Consider the following 21645-nt stretch of genomic DNA (forward strand, 5'->3'; position numbering starts at 1 on the left):
ATTTTCAATGTAAATGACCTTTATTTTTTTTATGTAGGTATATTAACTTTAACAGCTTCTTGGCGAATGGCGCTAATTAACTCTTGGTTTATGAGAAACACAAAACGAAGCCCCGCAATCTGTGGACAAAAAGAAAAGTTTTAAACAAAAGTAAGCAACGCAAATGTACCTCCAGTTTCACCACAACTGTTGACATTGACACACTAGCCCATAAAATCAATTGTTCGAGCCACCGCAATCACCAAGTAAATAATAGAAAGTACTGGGTACATCATTATTGTTGGCATCGGGTTGTTTATTTTAAAACAAAATTTATTGATATTTTAGTCACTGATAACACAAATATTCCGATAGACCGTTTTGAATCAAAAACCTGTGGCGCTAACCTTTACAAGGCCTTAGATTTGTATATCAATTTCGTGATCATTATTCTAATAGGCGATCAGTCTTCTGTGCTTGAAACACTCCATCGACATTTTTTGGTCTAACTCACGCCGTTTTCCTCACGTTTTACGTCACTACGAGTATGAGTTAAACGCAAACAAAAAGTCCTGAACCTGCGACCACAGGATGAGGGTCACAAGCTCAAGCGTGCGCCAACACCGCTTTAGTCGATGCGAACCTAACTAAATATATTAATAAATATAACCCGCAAATACAATATAATTGCGTGGATGCAACTCACCTCAATCACGCTATTATGATTCAGTTTCACTTTGTTCCCTTGAAGCACCGGGCGCCCGTCGATGAATATGGGCCGTTTACCTTCCGATGACATAAAGAACTCTCCACTGTTCCTTAGTCTGATTGTGGCCTGCTTCCTGGACACTTTGGCAGCCGGACCCTCAAGGCTCAGGTCCACATCGATCGTGTGATCTCTTGTACTGCGGCCGACGGCAATCTACCAAATAAATTAAACTCGTAAGATACAAGAACCCGACCTATAGGTATTTAAATATACATTTTATTATAAATATTTATCATATATTCGTGAATAATAAAATGTTCAATATTTTACTTAATACACAATGTTTTATCGCCATAATAATTATGGGTTTTATTTTTTAAATAATACCTACAAAGCAGCATCAATGAGTATACGTACCTACTCTTTTGTTTGTTTTATACATATATGAATATTATTAATTGGCGTCTTGTTACTTAATTTAATTACAAAACAAACATAAAAATTGTCCCTATTTTTCATGACTATCAATCATGTGTCTTATAAACTACTAAAAGCAAGAACACTTAATCATCAGACACATAAATAAAATTTATACTGACAATTACTTTAAATGTTATAACCAAACTGATAAATCTCACATATTATTGTGCTTAAAATAAACAAGATAATATTGTTTGTGTGGCAATTCCGATAGCATTATCAGAGAGAGCGGTGTCGCGGCCACTCAGTTGGTAATACATATTTGTGTACATTGATTGGTACATCAACTCATCTTGTGTTCATACTTCAGATTTTTTGTGTTACTTATTAAGATGTTAGGATAAATACGCTGAAGCCGTTTTTCATAGCGGTCCTCACAGGTATATAATATTTTTAAATATCCACAAAATAGTATCGTTCGAATACATTTTAAAATATACCTTTAAACAAAAAAATTATATTTTACGTAAATTGAAATTTAATTCGGTAATATACACGTCTTATTGTAATAAAGTAATAACGTAATACGTGCGTAATACGAATATTAATTAAAGAATGATATGCGTAACTAATCTCATATGCATAAAAAAATTCATAAGAATAAAATGAAGGCTAAACCTTTAATGTAATAGTAAGTTTATTAAACGTAGACCTATATTTTACGTACTGTATCTGTAGTGTGTTACACATGAAAAATGGCATAGATTAAAACATTGATTTATAACAAAAACAGATAATTAAGCTTACCAGATTAAGAAATATATTCTGATAGTTGATCTAAATAAATATGTACCTACTATACCAACATAGGAATTTTCACAATAAATTTTTCTATGAAAGAGCACATTTAATTCGTCTTCCTAATTACTTGATATCATAATTTTACAGATAAAAATTAATTTAATGATAACTACTAGATATGTTTCTTTTCCAGTATCAGCCGTCAATGAACTTGTCTATACACTTATCGAGTTATCGCTTCATATTACACCTCTTTTTAAAGATCGCTAGTTGTAAAAGTTACCTGTGTATCGTATCCAAAGTAATAATAAGAAACCCTCTTAAAATCACAAAATTACAATATACAGTTTAAATCGTAAGATTTCTCGTCGAACACTAATGTATAAATTTAAAATGTATGCAAAGAAATGCTTTGTATTCAAATATCTATTTAAATTTCGCGTTATCGACATTATCGTAACATAAATATTAATTAGAACATTATGCGTATTTTTCCGTCAGTAAAATGGAAATGTTTTTTAACGAAATATTTGAAATAATTGTACGTTTACATAGGTTGGTGTTTACTCCAACTGCTATATAATGTTCATCAAGGTCTTGTGTGAGTAATTCTTTTTAATGAATTGGTACAATATAATACAAAGTTTGGTAGATATGTCAAATTAAAAATGAAGTTAAATAACTGAGTTTAATTTCGATTTATACAAATTAAACTAAAATTACCTACCAGTTAATAACATATTTATTTATATTATTATTTTTTTTTGTTTACTTTCTCTTTAAAAAATATATGAACGTTTTATTTATATACTATAGTATATTTCATTTAATAAGTGTTGATAGGTCCACGTAGATACAAGGACATGCATATCCTAGGAGGGTAATTTGGACCCTTTGGGACAAAAGCTATTAATTGCCCATTATTTTATGAAACCATACGACAAAATGTAATATATCCTACTAAAACATAGAATTCATTGCTGATAAAAAATTTAAACCGGGAACAAAATCAATCGGAGAAATAATAAGTACACGCAAAATCACCGAATCTCCTTGTTATTCTGAAGTCAGCTTAACTTACGTATTTTCCTGAGAGAAATATTAATAAATCTAATGTAAAAAAAATAAAACTACTATCAAAATAAAAATAATAATTCAAAGTATTCAAACGAAATGTAAAAAAAAGTATTTAACATTCAAACCATATCTAACGGCAATGGTTGTTAGTACATCAACGATAATAGATTACAGTTACACTGATGTTGCCTGTGCAACTGTCACTTTACAGGGAACTGTTTAATCAACGCATTAACATTTCCTCATATTAACTGTTATGTTACTGAACTTGGACATGGTATGTCCATTTTGTTCAGTCACAAAAATCCTTAGAACCGTTTAATAGGACTTTATTTAACTACAGAGCTTTTTTATTATTTTGCGTCCTCATCCAGTGCTGCCATAGGTAAAAATGTCAAGGGCGTGTGAAGAGCTGAGGTGTTTTTAGTGGGTGAGGTCTCGCTACCTCTCTGAATAGCAGAGGGATTTGAGTCTAGACCCAGCCCCACAGTCCCCGCGATATGCGCGCATATTTACCTCATTTGGCATTGAGGGTGTCCATGGGCGGCGGTATCACTTAACATCAGGTGAGCCTCCTGCCCGTTTGCCCCCTGTTCTATAAAAAAAAAAAAAAAAAAATTTAATGCGCATATTTTTAATTTAATTAATTAAAAAAAAGCTAAAAATACAGGCTACCACAATTCCTTTTAGTAAGCTGCTATATTTCAAATATGATATGGTACCGATACAGCCCATCTCCGCCTAATCGTGTAGAAGCAACACTTTGTGTTGACAGTTGTCCAATTACACTCACGAGAAGATCAGACTTCTATTTTTAAAATGTCATGTAAGACACGCTTTTGTAGTTAAGATTAATATCATTTTCTAAATTTAGCCAGAAAACGAAACTAATAAACGCTACAACACTTAAGTAAATTGACAAAATCATATTGGAAACTATAAATATTCATTGCATATGTAAAGTTCAACTCAATAAACTTAAGACAGGCGACGATTATCTTCGATAAAATCTCGGGTGGTTCCTGAAGTCTCATGTTTAATTCATTGCTCAGTGGCTTGATAAATTGACGTGAACAAGAGCAAGAAATAATGTGGAATATTCATTATTATGGATTTTAGATTTCCTTTACATTGCTCTTATACAATATAAAGACACATAAAACAAAAATATACACTTAAATATTTAAGTATATTATATATTAAGTTCTGTAGAACTATAATCTATCAGTAGCTTCTAAACGAATGGACCGATTGAGGATTTTTTCTTAGAAAACTAGCGTGATCAAAATCACCTCGTATTAGCTGCAACCAAACTATCCGTGGCGACTGTAGATTTATAAATGATTCCTACTTATATTTGATTATTTTTCGGTGACAAACAACAGTTTGGGTATAAAATATTCAGTTTCCTCGTTGCACGTACGAGCAAGTGTTAACTGCCCCAGACAGATGATCTCCCGACCTCAACAATGACTTTGCCAGTCACTCTGGTCGACTTGCTTTTCGAATGAACACTTTAGTTAACCTAACAAATAAAAGACAATTTTTTATACACAACATTCAACTGAGTTATATATACATAAAGGGTTTTAAATTTCTTACAGCAGGAATGAAAATTCAACAGGCAATTCTCGAATTATACATACGAGTAGAACGTGACGTGAATTTAAATTCATTTAGATTTACGCAAAAATAAACTGAAAAGACTAATAAAAAAAAATTAATAAATAAAAACCTACTACTTATAATACTACGTTGATTGCTCTAGTATATTTTAGTATTTTAATATAATAAGCGTTATATCGGTAAATATTTCAGTGTCTCTAACAAATTAATACTAAAAAGGTAGCTATCGACTCGACAAACACAAAATACGAATCGTGTAGTACAAATATTTCAGAACCACTTGTAATTGATATGATATCATTAACAATCCTCAGGACTCCTACCTATTACGTTTTTATCAAAAACACACTTATCATGCATTATCTTTTTTATCGTAATCCGTAAAATATAAAGAAAATTAGTTATTACTTGGCAACAAAGTTGTTTGTACTTGTGTAATAGCTACCAACGTAGCTATAGCTCATTGAAATATTATTAACGAATCAACTCAAAACTACAGGTCCGATTTTGAAAATTCTTTCACCATTAGATTACTCCACCCCTGAGTAATTATAGATTATATTATATGAAAATAATTCTTATAAGATATATTCAAAAACATTGTATAGCCGCTAGTACGTAAGATATGTTGTTTTTTGCAAACAAACTCCCTAGCAGCCATAAAAGTCAGCTACCGAATGGACACCAATGATAAAGGCTGTATTACCGATCTTTAAGAGACGAATAAAAAAAACTCGTACACGCTTAATAATGTAATCTTATCAACAAAAATATAATTACGATCTCTATTACACAATAACATTATACATATATGACACAAAAACTAGTAAGTATGCTTAATTGACGTTGAAATGGTTTAACATCCGCCGTCGAAAATTATCATTATATGGATATTTCGTCTTTCAATTTTATTTTGCAACCGCTCGTTATCTACACCATAAAGTTTTTATATACTTTATGAAATAAAACACGAATGACGACGTAAGTACATGGACTTTATGATACCTACACGTCAATGTATTGAAAATCTCACTGAAAAACGCGGCAGAACAGGCATAGAAGAAAAGAAAACACGCGTAAATATCTCGAATACTTTAGTATAAAACAACCACAAGCTCAAGAAACGATTTGAATTGGAAAATCTGACGGGCATACAGGTCTTACACCACGATGCCGATTGTTTGGAACAAGATCGAAACAATGGCACTGTTTGTAAACAGCGATACAAAACAATTATACAATGCGACATTCTTGAAATGTATTTGACACATGCAATTGTCATATTATAACAGCAAGTGGTCTGAATGTCAATCGTATAATAATCATATGTATATTCAGAAGATCCAAATAACACATTAATGCTAGCTTGGAGAGAATTTAGGTAGAATCAAGATATCCAGGGGTATTTTAGGGGGAATACTTTGGATTTTTTTTGTAAAAACGCAAGATTTTCCATTCCAACCAACAACGAAATATAAACTACGTGACTGTAACTGAAATATCAAAAAGCTATAATACTCCAAGATCGAAATAGCAGCTATTACATACTACTTGAATGTATATCTAATTCATATTTGAAAATACCTCTTAAACTGAGTCACTGGGGAAAATTGAGGTCTGTTTAATATCAAAAATCGATAACTTTTTTATTGGTCAAGGCGATTTAATTTTTGCACACGCATAGGATATTAAATAAAGCTTTAAATAACAATATATAGTGAATAACAATATATATAGTAAATAAAAAGATATTTTTTGGTTACTTTATTATGGAACAAAAGTAATAGAGCTCATACCTATTTCAATAAGTAACAACAACGTATGATTACTTAAGAACTTAAAATACGAATGTGTACATTACGCTTAATAATTACACTGTGAACTTCGGGTTCCAAAATAGTTCGTTTACCTTTAAAAGATCTAAGGTATCTTCATCAAATTCCTTCGCACTTCTGCTATGTTTCCTAAAGCTGGATATGTCCGAAATTGATGTGTAGAGAAGAGTACGAAATGCATATTCTTTGTAGCTGATCGAGAGCACTTTCTGGCATGATGTAGGCGAAATTGTCTATAGTCTTTCGTACGTTTATTACGGGATTCTTTCGCATCTTTTGAATGTTTGAATATCACCTTTTTCTTCTATTGATAGAGCTCCAAGAGCCACATTCGATGTATGAATGTAATAATTCACGCTTAGAACACTTGAAAACAGCAGTCATTTTCCAATTCAGCGAATATACATAACAGTCAAACGTCTGTTTCGTTTTATTACGAATTTATAATAGCTATATTTAAGGAAAACACTCTTTATATATTATTTAACAATTAAGAGTGTGCATTTTAATACAAATTATACTGCAAATTGGATGCAAAAAGAAGACTATTATCAATAAATAACCGCAAACTAATCAATTAAATAGTTCAACTTTAAAAACCACAATACATAGAGGTTTTCTGTTTCATACTTTACGTTATAACTTCCGAATCTTAAATGTTATTCAATAATATCTACGCTACATAAAAATCAAATGTAAAGCACCTGGGCACATCGTCTTTTTCATTAACTTCTTTTTAAATATATATAATCATTAAACCTACAATTTATATTTGCATTAAAATCTGCATACCATGGGCTATCTTAAAATGTATACTTTATAACTATTGCTACAAATTTTGAAACAAATTAATTTAAAAAGGTTGAAGGTAAGAGATCTGAAATAGACAGTCTATGACATATTTACTTTGCGGAATTAAAAAAAACATATTTCAAATGAAATCACGCAAAAGGACTTATGTTAAACTTCTATATTAAAGTTCCACTCTTGTACTATTTAATAACCTTTTAAAGGTACGTCAATAACAATATTAGTAAAAACGGTTTTTGATACGCCGCCCATTTCGTTCTACCATTTTCCATAGTGCGAGTGTACAACAAACATATTTCGTTTTTAATCAATATTTAAGCCGTATGTGAAGTCGGTTTAAGGCTAGGCCTTGCTTAAAAATTATATACAATTAAATAAATCTTTATAAAATTGGCTAATACTAGTAAGAACTCACGACTCTTTGGTCAATTTATGGCAGCTTAAGTCGGGTCAGAATGCACATGTTTATTTCGTATAATCAGACAGGAACACTTTAAATTAATTTAAGCTAAGTACCCAAGCTGTAATCCGTCATAATACAAATATAGATTTGAAATTTCACATACTAAAGTAATTGTAGCGTGGAATCTTTTAAACTGAATCTTTAGCCATACTTAAATTTGAATTAAATATTTTATTAATGAAGTACATATTTTAATTAGCCATAGACAGGATTAATAGAAAAAGTCTCAATAAGAACCCTTAAGGACCCTTATTAAGCAATGTTTAATAACAACCAAACACGAACATTACTTCAATTGACAGGCGTTATTATAAAATAAGAAAAAAGAAGACCGAAGTTTTCTTCAGTCTTCGTTACCATGGTTACCATCTTTTTTGCTTCGAAAAATCGTCGTAACCATGGTAACAATAAATAACTCCGGCTCACCCATACCTGCTTGATTCCAATAGTGTGAATACGAAACTGCTGAAGATAATCTCTTGTTAATTAATGATAAATGCGGTTTTAAGGATAATAAACGAAAATCTTAAATTGAAAAATATAATTACAAATGTTCCAAGAATTAATTTTACGGATTAAAGAAAGCACTAAACTGCACTCGGAAAAATAATTGATAATTGTACAAATCTACATGTTGCGTGGTTAATTCAAAATAATGAAAATGCTAATAAAGTTTACGCCAAGAGTTTTTTTAAACATTTATTTTTCGTCAGAAATCTTTACGATTAGCTAAATTATCGTACCAATTTTTAAATTGAAAGAAGTATTGATTTGGAAATGACTGTATTTACGTATAGTATCGTCACAGGGTTTAGGAGAGATACAAACTATTGGCTCTATCTCATCGGTGTACTCATAGGAATATTTTGGTAATTTTGACGTGAATCATATATAAAAATGAATTGTTATTCGTTAGTCTAGCTAAAACTCGAGAACGCCTGGACCGATTTGTCTAATTTTGGTTCTGAATTATTTGTGAAACTCCAGAGAAGGTTTAAACGGAAACATAAATTATAGGAAAATAGTAAAAACGACAATTGATCTTTCCACTAAAAACTGTTAATAGCTGGGAAATATTTGTGTTTCTGTGGTCTATTTTTAAAAGTTTGTAATAGGTTTTGACACAAGAACATGTAGGTATTACGAAGTTCACTGGTCCCCCTAGTACGTTTATAAATTTGCGGGGACAATACCCCTTATGATAACAAAATCGGAGGGAAACAGTTTTAGTTTAGAATATATACTCTGCACCCGAAATTAAATTATACAAATGGAAAGAACAAATTACAATATGTGAGATCAGTGACGCATGGCGTGGGAAGCGCCACCATTTTGAGGTTGTTATGCTGCGTATCGAGATTCACAATAGCTTCTGACTCAGAGAACATCCGATATTTGCTCAAATTTTAATTATTACAATAATTATTTGTTTTATTATTTATTCTAAATACATAAATACAACCCGTTATATAAACGTATACACGTGTAACACACGTGCGTGTCCATGACACAGAAACACATCATTTTTTTTCTTTTTACCTACCTGGAATATTCTATGCGTAACAATTTAGTTCGTGAACATGCATGCTAGTTAATAATAGTGCAGCAACGCCATATTATCTAGCGAATGTATGTCCATGAAACAATCGGGTTAGGTCATTATTGAATGTCCTTCAATATTGATTCCTTTACAATGTTGTATAGGTCAAATAAGAAATTGCCAATTTCTTAATTAACTTACCAGACATAAGTTTTTTTAAGTGGTTCGTTGCTTTATAAGGGGGTGCTTGGAAGAGTTCGCTAATTAGGAAGAATGTCGCCCACCAAGTAATTGCTTTATTAAATCAAACTGTTGTATAATCTATGCAAAAATACAATTTCCTAACTCGGTAATGTCTTATAATATTGGTGATTGAATCCTGAAACTTTCTGACCTTCTAATAATATTCAGCCGACTAAACGCGTTAATAGATATCGTTGTTGAAATCCACATTATGCTGGATTAAGTTTAAATACTTTTATCAACAATCGAATCATATAAAAATTAATACAAATAGATTATTATATTCGGGCAAACATGTAATATAATGTTTTAAAATTATGAAGGTTTATGCAACAAGAACAAACATAATGTACCTAAACATTAATTATCATATTTCCGTGTTATCAAAGCCTTGACAATGTAAAAGGTACTTCCTGAATGTAAGATTTAAAATAACGCAATCGCAGTTCAAATATTTATTTATTTTTAGTATTTCTTGTTTATTCAACTTTATAATACAATAAATTCGATATTACAGAAACAGACATTTTTAAAAATATGCCTTATCAAGTTCAACATCATATTGTTTCTATACATACGTGATATTTTTACCTGACATTTGTATTTACCGATACCCGTATCACCAATATGATCGAAGTATCACCATAGCGATGAGACACACACAGTTCTGACACTGACACAGCAGTGTGACCTTTACCGACTATTATCACAACGGGCACATGAATATTACAAATTAGAGTTCCCTATCGATTATCCTGCTTTGAAAGTCCCACTTTTGTTGTTACAATTTGGGCAATTTTTATTTGAATATCTTTAAATTAATGCGTATCTTATACCTCGCTTAAGTATTTAGTTTATTTAGTTATATTACATATATATCTTTTGACACAATTTTGAAATGTTAATGAATCAAATGCCATTAAAAAAATGATCGAGCAGGCTAATAATTGGGCAGTAAAGAAACTTAAATTTGTGTAGCTTCTGTTTGTAGATCAATACTTAAAAAAAACCGCTACGCGAGGTTTCATGGTGCTTTTATCTTCGTTATAATTTACATTTTTATGAACTTAGGTTAATTATCAAGATTCTAAAGATTTCAAAGCCAAGATTGTCTATTACGGGTTAAGAGATACGTGCCTGATTTTGCAATACTGTGATCTGATCGAATCTTATCAAAAATATCCAGGTTTCGTTTAGATTGTCGTAAATACATATTGTTATAATTAAAAAACTTATTACCATTTTACGGATTTAAACAGGACGTGAACTAAATCCGTGAAATGTTAAATTTTAGAATCTTATATTAGCAAGAAATCCGAAAACATTATTGCATTGTGGCATGGGTTTGTGGAGCTAATTCTATTTTTTTTTAATAGAACAGGGGCAAGCGGCTCACCTGATGTTAAGTGATACCGCCGCCCATGGACACTCTCAATGCCAGAGGGCTCGCGAGTGCGTTGCCGGTCTTTTAAGAATTGGTACGCTAATTCTAATCCTTGATTCTCTGATATTTAAAGTCTTAAGGTTGTTAAAGTAGGTTCAAAGAAACAGCGCTGACAGCAAGTCTGAATTCCCGTACTTCATAAATTAATTGTAAATAGACACAGAACGCGCTAAGCTCGTTTCTGTATTTTAGCATTCTTCCGAGACAATTCCACCACTACTAAGATTTGATATAATCTCTGCAAAACATTTTTACATATAACTGTTATCATTGGTGTGTCACGAGTATTTACGTTATAATTATCACATACGTCTTCAAATTCTGAATACTGATGCCATTGACCTTAGAGTACAAACGAGAAAGGTCAAATCTGATCAGTTTAAAAATGTTGGATACAATTTTTTAACGGTTGATGCACCATACCATATTTTCTTTTCTTGTTCCCAATACGACCTCCTTTCTGAATTCCTTACAATTACTACATGTTCCGTTTCCGACTAAAATCTCCATTATTATGTATCTTCTCTCATAATTAATATTAATAAGATTAATTTGTTTATACACATATTTTGTTTTCAAATAACTTATCGCTTTGTTTCCTCTTGATGTCTGTGTTTACTTTTCTCGCGTTTCCCTACCTTTTACTAGAAACTGGCATAAAGTTAAAACTATTGCCATAAAAAAATCTTGCGTATGATACTTCGTAATATATAATAGCCCGTTTACGTGTTGCAACTTGTTTAATCTATTCTGTGATAATTGTGTATCGCATCCTTGACTATGCCTGTATTTTGTGCAGTGCAAAGGTCCTGCGTCAACAATAATGTTTGGAATGGACAGAACTAATGACTTAACTGGTCACTTTTGAGTTTAAATAAAAACTAATTAGATTAGTTGCTACATGTGCTATTTTTTTCCCTTATTATTTTAATTCTTTGGTTTACTAGGAAACAATTTCGGAGAGCCAAGAACCTTGCCCTGTGTACTGATAACTTGTTAAGTTAGTCTCATTATTCAAAGTATAAATAAAAGTAGCAAAAATTCTTATGCCTTTTTGGTTACGGGATAAGATCCCTACAAACGGGATTGCTTTTTACATTTTTATTTTTATTCTTTGGTGTACTAGGATTCAAATCCAAAGAAACCAGACCGCTGCCCTTACTGAATAGTGAATCTTATGACTCAAAGTATAAATAAAAACTATTACTAAGAATTCATTGCATCACTACATATTATAAAAACAAAGTCGCTGTCTCTGTCCCTATGTCCCTTTGTATGCTTAAATCTTTGAAACTACGCAACGGCTTTTGATGCGGTTTTTTTTAATAGATAGAGTGATTCAAGAGGAAGGTTTATATGTATAATAACAATAATCATTAAATAGTGGAGAAGTACTATTATTTTTGAGGTTTCTAATGTGATGTCGTAAATAATTACATTTTTTCCGCTTACATTGCAAACGCAGGCTGAAGTAGTTTTATTCCAGTATGTACCACGCGTAAGTCAAAGAGATTTATCCGACGTCAAATTATAGAATAACGATAATAAATGCCCAATTCAACTCCATAATTGGTTTAAGACAGCTGTCATACATACAAATTTCATACATTATGACAGTTTTTACACAAAACAAATGGCGTATATTCTTGCTTCCATTTCGTTCGTACACTTACGGAATATTTAAATATTATTCTGTATGAAAAGTGGAGTGGAGTTTTTGGGCCGCATTTGTAACTAAACGAAAGCAATAATTGGTGTAGAAAAAAACGAATAATTAAAAACTAAATAACCTAGGTCTAAAATCAGCAATATTTTCCAAATTCCTTCTGCCAAAACCAACCTTAGAGGCAACTCTCTTTTGAATTCTTCGCGTTTTTAACTGATTGAACACAGCTTATCCGGAGCTTGATATATTCGGTAGTGAGCTGATCGGTTCTAAAGAAAGCATTATTGGGTGCCTATCTCGAACCTAATTCGCTGTTTTGCTGATTATTTATTTTTCTGTTTTACTATAAATGTCCGGTAGTTTATTTTATTGTGTGCTTATTTTATGTTAAACATTTATTAATTGTATTTTATAATTTTTATTTTTTTTGTAACACTTATGTTTACCTCAACTGTATTTATATTGAGATGGAAGATTTTGTAAAATATGCCGTAGCTATGTATGCTGTGGTAAACTTAATAAATAAATCAATATGAGCAAACCTTTTTTAAGGTTCATATTCTAAAACGTATCTCAAGTCATACTTCTTGAGCGTTATCAACTATGTCCAACTTCAGAAATACTATTTTGACAGCTCTTGAAACTAGCTTTAAGTTTGAGTATCGTGTAACGTGCCTATAGACATAATAATAAACAGAAACATGTCTCTTAGAAATAAACCAACCTCTCTAGAGCGCATGAGATATCGCACGAGTCTTCCGCGCAGTACTGCAAGTGTATTCTTATCCAGCTCTGAGCTGCCTCCAGCCACCGATTGCACCAGCACTTGCCAACGGGAAAGCGATGTCTCCAGTAGACGGATATCTTTTTTCTCAATCCTATAATAATTTATAAATAATCATTATAACTCATACGTGGAACCAGCTGTCCATCGAAGTATTTTCAGACCAATTATATCTCTCGTAAGCCTTGCAGTGAGAGGTCATGCTTAACTTCAAATAAGAGCCCTGCCCGTCTTTTAATGCCATATTGTGGTGCTATAACATTTTATCCTTGGTTTATTTGATTATATTCATACACAATTAATTGTTGCTACTTTTTTATTGGGAAATCAGAGTAACCTATATAGTGACAACGGCTGCACAATTTCTGGCTATTAAGTTGTTATTTCCCAGAGACTTGTTAAAATTTGCCTAATAACCTCCTTTGTTTGGTAGTTAAGACTAAATAATAAACATATGTGTCTTTTTGTGGGGCATATCCAAGTGTGTTGTTTAAAGACTTATTACTATCTACTTAGTATTTCAAAACTATATATTACAGCACTTCTACTGGTTTTTAATTAAAAAAATTAAGGGGTCCGTTTTTTTACTACTTCCCTAGTAATTCTTAAGTTACATGTGTGGTTTGCGCATGAACCACTTATTATTATACTAACTAGTCTAGCCATAAATACTGTTACATATTTTTTTCCAATTTTAATCATTTTGAATTCAGAACACGTATAATATACGTGTTCTGAATTCAAAATGATTAAAATTTGAAAAAAATTCCTTCAAATAAGAAACTCCTTCTTAGGTCATATTATAAGTATTATATTAAATTGATGGGTACTTAATCTTAAAACTGAAGAAAATAGCATCCCGTCGGTCATATTCATTCAAAGCCGTTAAAGCCTCCGAAACCCCTAGGAAGCAAAAAATGTCGCGAGAAAAATTACCACTATGAGTCTGTCGCGTACCAGAAGCTCAGTGGTTATCGTCGATATGTAAGACAAACCCTAAATCAATCGTTATAACTGAAGAGAGTGGATCGATCATAACGCCTTCAGTCGCGGTACGCAGGTGAAAAGCAAAGAAATATCCTCTTTACTGACGAAAAAAATTCAAGTGAAGAGCTCTACAATATTATGACAAAGTGTACGCTCACAGTTCTGAGAAGCTGTTCAAGTGGTCCGAAAGATACAACGTGGTTATCATCCTGTGTCATTGATGGATAAGGTGGGGCATGTCTAATCACAGTCATAAAATTAGATTTTTGTGGAACAGGAGTAAATTTCCCACAGAGGATCAAGTTGTGAAACATCTCAGCAATACACTTTCCAGTAGAATTATGGTTGGTCACAAGGCACAAAGCCTGGTTTGAAACCAACGTTCCAGACTTTATAGGAGCTGAAGACTGGCCCTCATCTAATGCTTTAGACTTCAAATTATGGTTAGTATTAGAGGACATGCCCTGCTCTTAACAACACGGCAAAATTGAGTCTCTTAAAAAATCTTTAAGCAAACAGTGGCCAAGTTTCTCTAGGAAACAGTGTATAAATGTCAATTTCATATAGAATATTTATTTTTTACTGTGAATAAATATATAGGTATACATTTTAATATTACATTACTTTTTTAAAAAAATGCATTCACATTTGTAACAGAACTTATGGCTGGATTAGGTATATAACGCTATATTGATCTTACCTATCAGCCAACTGTATTTCCACATCCATGCCATCTTCCTGGAAATCTGGTAACTCTGAATCATTCATAGTTTCTTCAGCATCAGAGAAAGTCATTACAGCATCTTTATCTGTAAAAGTAATTAAATGCTTTAAGAAAATTTAAAAAGGCAATCATTATCATATCATGTACAGTCTCTACTCTGCTCAGTCAACCCAGGATCCAGGATCAAATCCAGGACATGTTGTACACCTGTGTACTCTCCACTAAGCCATGGAAATGGTAAAACTATCATATTGAATCTACTACTATTTAATTGAAAAAAAATCCTATATCAATCAATAAAAATCATAACCATGTGATTGACACAAATAATTTGGCAATAAGAGTTAGGTTAGGATCGAAGATACTTAATTAACAGTGAAATAATGTTCTGTATTATATTATATGAATGATACAACAATTAGCAGTAAATATTACTTACTTACTTACTTGAATTGCACATATATGTGTTTTAAATAAAAGTGTGAAAATGAAAAAATGTTTTAAAACTCACCTTTAGGCAATGGCTGAACAGTTTGGTCTGGCAATAAATGATATTGTTTTAACAGTTGCCAGTGTTCCATTAAACTTTTTGCTGTTCTTGTTGAGTAGAAGACATGAGGGTTCTGTTCAAGAAGTTCTTGGAACTTCTCCAGAGCTGGATGAGAATTCTGAAAGTATTGTTAGGAAATTGAGATTGAATGATAAATGAAATTTACAGCAAGTGATTTTTATGTATGAATTCTAGGTTTTCTACTCAAATATAATTACACTGTTTCAATGGAGAGAAAGCACATTCTCCTACATGCAGATTGCATATTATTATATGACAGATAAATTTTTGTGTTTTAATGCAATTGAAAATATTCAAAAAACTTACAGGTTACTTACTATTTAAAGGCAAGACTGACTTTAAGTAGTATGGTAAAGTAGAGGGATTTATTTTTAAAGCTCAAAGTAGATAAATACTTACGCTGGGAATTGTTCCTAGCAAGTCCTCCTCAGCAGTTGAATATAGAGCCTGCTGTTGCACTGCTGCCACAAGATCAGGGTGCAAGTTTCTCATTGCAGCCACAGCAACTCTTGAGATCTCAGCATTGTACAGCAGAGCATACCAACGTGATTGAAGCTCTGCCACAGTAAAGCGGCAAGAAAACTTTACTCCACGGTGAACCATGCGCAAGTCATTTGTCTAAAGAAATAAATATTACTTAAATGTAATTACATTGGGCACAGACAACATACAAGCTTGATGGCTTGTCAGTGACATTTGATAGTATATTACAAATAAAATTTTACTTTTAACTTTACCTGCTGAACTCCCAGTATTAATGCTAAATCATCAGTTGGTTTCCATCTTCCTAAATCCTTTGTGGATAATTGGCTAAGTTGACCCTTACGACGAGACTTACGAGCTATACTGCCAGGAACCAGTTTATTGGCGGTTTTACGGCGCTCAGGCAAAGAAATTATGGGAGTTGATGGAGCCACCAAGGGAAACTCGGGCAACTGGCTTGTATATGACTGAGTACGGATCCTTTTCTCTCCCTTTCCCAAAGAAGCACCCGGTAAACCCAAACTGTATTCAACAAGTTCATCATCGAATCGTCTTCGTTTTATTGATCTTGACGAACTAAAATAATAAAATGTATAGATTAAACTAGAATCGAAGAATTACAATTAGAAGAGGATAGCATTTAAGTTATAAACTATATAATTTACCTGCGCCGCTTGGTATTGTCGTGAGTAGATTCGAATTGTGAAGGAGTACTACTGCCAGGATAGTCATTACTATCAGATGCATTTGATGGTGTAGCTGGGAAATCCATAACGCCACCCAATTTACAAAAACATTAATGAACCTACGAAAATATTCAAGTACGTTTAATGGTTTGCTTGACTTGCATAAGATATAATATAATTAAATTTTCTAAATGCTGGTGTTATAAATTGAAATTAACATTTAAAGTTTACTAAGTAGTAAGTACTTAGTACACACATTACATTAGACACAGATTATTCTATAAGCTATGAGTTATGACAGAACACAGATCATGTATAGGATAACAGAAAATCTGATAAAAAAATTTAAAACTGACTAAGGCTTAGTCAAGATGCTCTAACGGTATGTAGAAACTAGAAAGTCGAAAACTAAACTTGTAATTTGGCCTAGGGTACCGACTGTAGACACGAACTATCATTTTCATACAAAATATACATTTAGTACTCGACTTTCTACTGCAGCGTATCGTAGATACGCACTAAAAATGTACATACTAATTATATTGTGTCGTATTTTCTATAAGATTTTGATGAATGTGGCAACATAAATAAAAATACAGGACACTAAGAAAAGAATAAAACAGACGTCAGTCAGAACAGACTTTTAAGACGAGTGTATGTTTTTCCTTGAGCGTTTCTATAAGAATTTGGATTAATTACTGTAGTTTGTGAAGAAATATACCACTTGAGCAAAGATAAAAATGGGTTGTGATTTATAACAAGATAGAACATCCCATACTACATACACTTCCGATAAGGCATTTTGTGTCTCATCCCAATGCACCACACTGCTTATTTATACATGTAAATCTAAACCTTTAATTATATTTTTAAGTAAGACAGACAAAATCCCATTGCCACAAGCGTGACAAAACGTCAAACGAATTTATATGGAAATGGTCAAGTGGCAAGGCGTGAGCTAATGTCAAATTCCTAGGCACTAATCTCTATGCTACTTCGGGTTGTCAGTTGTCAGTTGTCTTTGAGTAACAAGTACCATTATTTAAAATTCACAATTTCTATCATGTTTCAAATTTAAAATTTTATTCAGAATTAGTATATAAGTGATTCGTGAATTTAATTGATTTTACTCTTATAAAAATTATAAACGAATATTTAATCGTGTATTTTTTATCATCTTAGAGTCTGGAAGGCTTCAGATTATTATAATTAATTTGTCTAAGATCCAAGATGAGTTACAGGGATTCCGTAAGTATTATTTATAGAATTCTCACTTTTTCTTGCTGCTTTCTTAAAATGTTAAATTAATTATAGAATATTTTTTTAGTTCGGACCTATTTATATAGTATAATAGTTATTGCGTCAAGGTCGACAGTCGACACTATGAGCCATTTAAAGGAGGCATATCATTTTACTGCGACGTAATTGATACTTCGTTTTTTTAATAAATATATTTTTCAGTTGTATAATTTATTACTACTATAATATTACAGAACCTTGTGTTTAGATTTTGTTCTATATAAAGCTTAATATAAAAAAGTCTGTACTTCATCAAATACATTATTAAAGCACTGTGTTAATTAAACACATTAATATTTGGTAAAATTATTCAATTTATTGGCAGTTTTCACTATACCCGAGATATCATACATACAGTACTTCTAAAGACCTGCGTGTAGGATCACATCTAAGAAGTCCAACGGTATTTATTACAAAGTATTTAAATATTATGTGTGTTGTTTTTCTCTCTACCTTTGAATGATATATAAAATTTCAATAATACTAAATAAACTGAAAAAGTAGTGTTCAATGATAATAATTGTATGTAAATCTTTTAGTGAAATATTTTCTAGTTGTCTCATGAATGATTATTAAAGACATGATATGTCATCAACAGATGTATGGGGGATCCCAATCATCTGTCTTGAGCTCTTTATCAACATACAGAACTAGTGGATTGGATGGGGTTTCCTACACACCAACACCTGATTTAAATGAAGTGTATCCAGGATTGTTTGTTGGAGATGCGTGAGTACTTTAGTTTGTATTTTTTGTTATTATTCCAAACTTTCTGATAAATTAAAATACTTTTTCTGATATCTCTAGGGTTGCTGCAAAAGACAAAGCATTTTTAAAGCGCATGGGTATTAACTATGTATTAAATACTGCTGAAGGCAAGCGCTACACGCAAGTAGACACTGATCATTTATATTATCGAGATTGTCCTGGTCTTCGCTATAAAGGCTTTCAACTTATGGATCTTCCATCTACTGACATATCAAAGTACTTCCACATTGCTGCAAATTTTATTGATGAAGGAATTTCAAGAGGGGGTAAGTAAATATTAATATTTTAATTTAAACAATTATTTTTTAATATATTTAATATTGAATTTTTTTATTGACCTGTGACATTTTTTAAATATGTAATCAAATAGCATTTTATTTCTATGTATTTGTAATTTAAGAGCATTAACTATTTTTCAAGGTCGTGTGTTGGTACATTGCTTTATGGGAGTATCACGGTCAGCCACTTGTGCTCTTGCTTTCCTCATGATCAAGAGAGGCATGACTTTGTCTGAAGCTTTAGCTTTGGTTCGTTCTCGTCGTGATATTCATCCCAATGAAGGGTTTATTCGTCAATTGAGGGACCTGGACAGGGAATTGCGTGTATGTAGAATTCGCTGACAGCAAACCCCACTTGAATCAGTTCTCAGTCTACCATACAACTTTAGCTCACAACATCTTCGTGTACGCAGCTTAGACAGAACATATTCAAGTCGCTATCATTGATAATGAGACAGAGAACAATAAAGTTTGTGACAACACTTTGAACTTTAAAAAAAATTAGTACCATAGTTTTAAGTACTAACACAGTATGCAGATAGGATAGAAATTTGTTTATGTTTTACGAAAGTAAGTATGTATAGATAAAGAGTATAATTTTTACCTAACAAAATCAATTTCACTTGGTGGGTTATTCCCATTTAAGAAGAGCTATTTTTGGAAAGTAGAGAAAGGTTTTTATTACTTTAAAAAAGAAACTGTTGTTACCATACAGACTTGTGCTAACTAGTCATTTGTAAAACTTAATCAGCCAAAAATTAAATTGATATGTTACAAGGGTTATAAAATAAAAAGTATTCTATTCAACTATAGTACAATTGTCTAGCCTTAAATGTAAAAGAGGGTAGTATTTTCACAATAACATAATTGTTATATTTAATTTATTGAAATAAAATACCATGAAATGGATCATTATATAGAAATACAATAATAGTCCACAGTTAATGGATTTCTGTTTAGTATAAAATTGGCATATTCAAACATGTAGTGAAGAATTTAAAGACTGGCATTTATGATTGTGGCTTGATAAGATCTTGGATGATTTATGCTTTTCAGAAATATGCATGCCGACTGTTGAGGCAACATGAATGTCATTGCCCTTTAAACATTATGTCAAGGTGTAAAATTTGGCTTGTAGCCAACACATGACTTCATTATGTGTGAAGATGCTGTTCTTGAAATTATTCTATTCTTAAATAAGATTTCACTAACAACATTCATTGAAATAAATAAGTGATGAGTTAGTAACTCATGTTTTTCTATTAAAGTATGTAACATGATTTGGTTGTAAGAAAAATCAAAACTAATGACAATGTATTTAATAAATTATATTGATTAATTATTACTTTTCCACATGAAAAGATGAATCTTAAAATGTATGTTTTTTTTTAATTGTTAACATTGTGATATTTCACATTATGTATTAGAATAATCAATTTTTTGTAATACTAGTAAATTATTTATTTAGATTTGCTAGAAAATATCTGAAGAATTGATCTACAACTTATTTTTTGTATCATTTTATAGATCTATACTAGATTGAGCATTAATTAAGTTAGGTTGCAAACCTTATATATCCATAAAAGGAAAATAATATTTTTTACATAAAAACTCTGTGATAAACCACCAAAAATATTTTAGAAAACTAGCTAGATGGTTTTTAAATAATCACTAAAGTTGTAAACTGACTAGTCTTATTTTAATCAGTACATATATATAGTGTAATGATGTTAATTTACCCTATAACTTCACCATTTCTTAAACAATATATGTTTATGAAAAATATAATATACACTGCTTTAGGAGCATTAAGCTAAGAATGTTCATGCAAAACTTTACATTTACTAATAGCTGCTTAAAAATTACATACAGTGTTATTTGGAGACAGTAGTATTAATTTAATCACTTTACTCTCCAGGTGGCAAAGAATTTAGTGCAAAATATTATCATTAAGTTATATTGTTAATAACCCTGTATAATCCTTTCAATATAATTTATACTGTGTGCTTTTAAAAGATTGTTATGATGTATTACATTTTAACTGAATAAAGATAGAAATAATCAGTTTTTATAATTACAGTGTCAATAAGCCACCATCTCTAGACTTAAATAACCTTAATAAAATGAAATTTGTAAAATATAATATTCTTATAATATGTGATATGACAGAATTTTGAGGTATGGAAGTTTTTAGACCCATTGAGTTTGCACTTAAATATAAGTTTCAAATTGTTGAAAGCAATACAAGGTATATATTTTTACACACCAGAGTCATTTATACAAATTACCTGTACCAGTACCTGAGAAAAAAAAAACTCTTTGCAGTCATATTAATAACATTTAATTATCAACGGCGACTATTTTGAAATTCTATATCCTACTTACACCATATTTATTACTAAATTTATACATACTATATAAAAGAACTGTATACTTATAAATAGGGTCGATT

General features: G+C 31.4%; 2 protein-coding genes across 3 annotated transcripts; one reads left to right on the forward strand and one right to left on the reverse strand.

The window, feature by feature from the left end:
- Window position 1: 1 nt before the first annotated feature.
- On the reverse strand, window positions 2-17088 carry LOC110994928 (microspherule protein 1). Its single transcript, XM_022261859.2, has 8 exons — window positions 16828-17088; window positions 16417-16738; window positions 16079-16297; window positions 15620-15776; window positions 15085-15193; window positions 13338-13491; window positions 686-901; window positions 2-119 (listed from the first exon to the last, which is right to left on the reverse strand). Exons 1-8 carry the CDS (start codon window positions 16932-16934, stop codon window positions 30-32), a joined length of 1374 nt encoding a protein of 457 aa, XP_022117551.2. The 5' UTR covers window positions 16935-17088; the 3' UTR covers window positions 2-29.
- Window positions 17089-17865: 777 nt separating this feature from the next.
- On the forward strand, window positions 17866-21257 carry LOC110994838 (dual specificity protein phosphatase 13). Of its 2 annotated transcripts, XM_022261716.2 has the most exons (5): window positions 17867-18096; window positions 18473-18550; window positions 18746-18876; window positions 18955-19181; window positions 19336-21257. In XM_022261716.2, exons 1-5 carry the CDS (start codon window positions 18079-18081, stop codon window positions 19533-19535), a joined length of 654 nt encoding a protein of 217 aa, XP_022117408.2. In that variant the 5' UTR covers window positions 17867-18078; the 3' UTR covers window positions 19536-21257. The 2 variants fall into 2 exon arrangements, with proteins under 2 accessions (XP_022117409.2, XP_022117408.2); XM_022261717.2 differs by lacking the exon at window positions 18473-18550 and having other exon boundaries at window positions 17866-18096.
- Window positions 21258-21645: the final 388 nt, after the last annotated feature.

Source organism: Pieris rapae, chromosome 1 (genome assembly GCF_905147795.1).
Source record: "Pieris rapae chromosome 1, ilPieRapa1.1, whole genome shotgun sequence".
In the NCBI taxonomy this organism is placed as follows: domain Eukaryota; kingdom Metazoa; phylum Arthropoda; class Insecta; order Lepidoptera; family Pieridae; genus Pieris; species Pieris rapae.

Excerpts from the sequence above, each read along its gene's own strand:
- LOC110994838 (XM_022261716.2), top strand. Across the intron at positions 18,877-18,954 it reads GGATTGTTTGTTGGAGATGC|GGTTGCTGCAAAAGACAAAG; the intron begins GTGAGTACTTTA and ends TGATATCTCTAG. Across the intron at positions 19,182-19,335 it reads TGAAGGAATTTCAAGAGGGG|GTCGTGTGTTGGTACATTGC; the intron begins GTAAGTAAATAT and ends CTATTTTTCAAG.
- LOC110994928 (XM_022261859.2), bottom strand. The coding sequence starts at position 16,934 with ATGGATTTCCCAGCTACACCATCAAATGCATCTGATAGTAATGACTAT. Across the intron at positions 16,739-16,827 it reads GACAATACCAAGCGGCGCAG|TTCGTCAAGATCAATAAAAC; the intron begins GTAAATTATATA and ends TTATTATTTTAG. Across the intron at positions 15,194-15,619 it reads TGTTCAGCCATTGCCTAAAG|ATAAAGATGCTGTAATGACT; the intron begins GTGAGTTTTAAA and ends TTACTTTTACAG.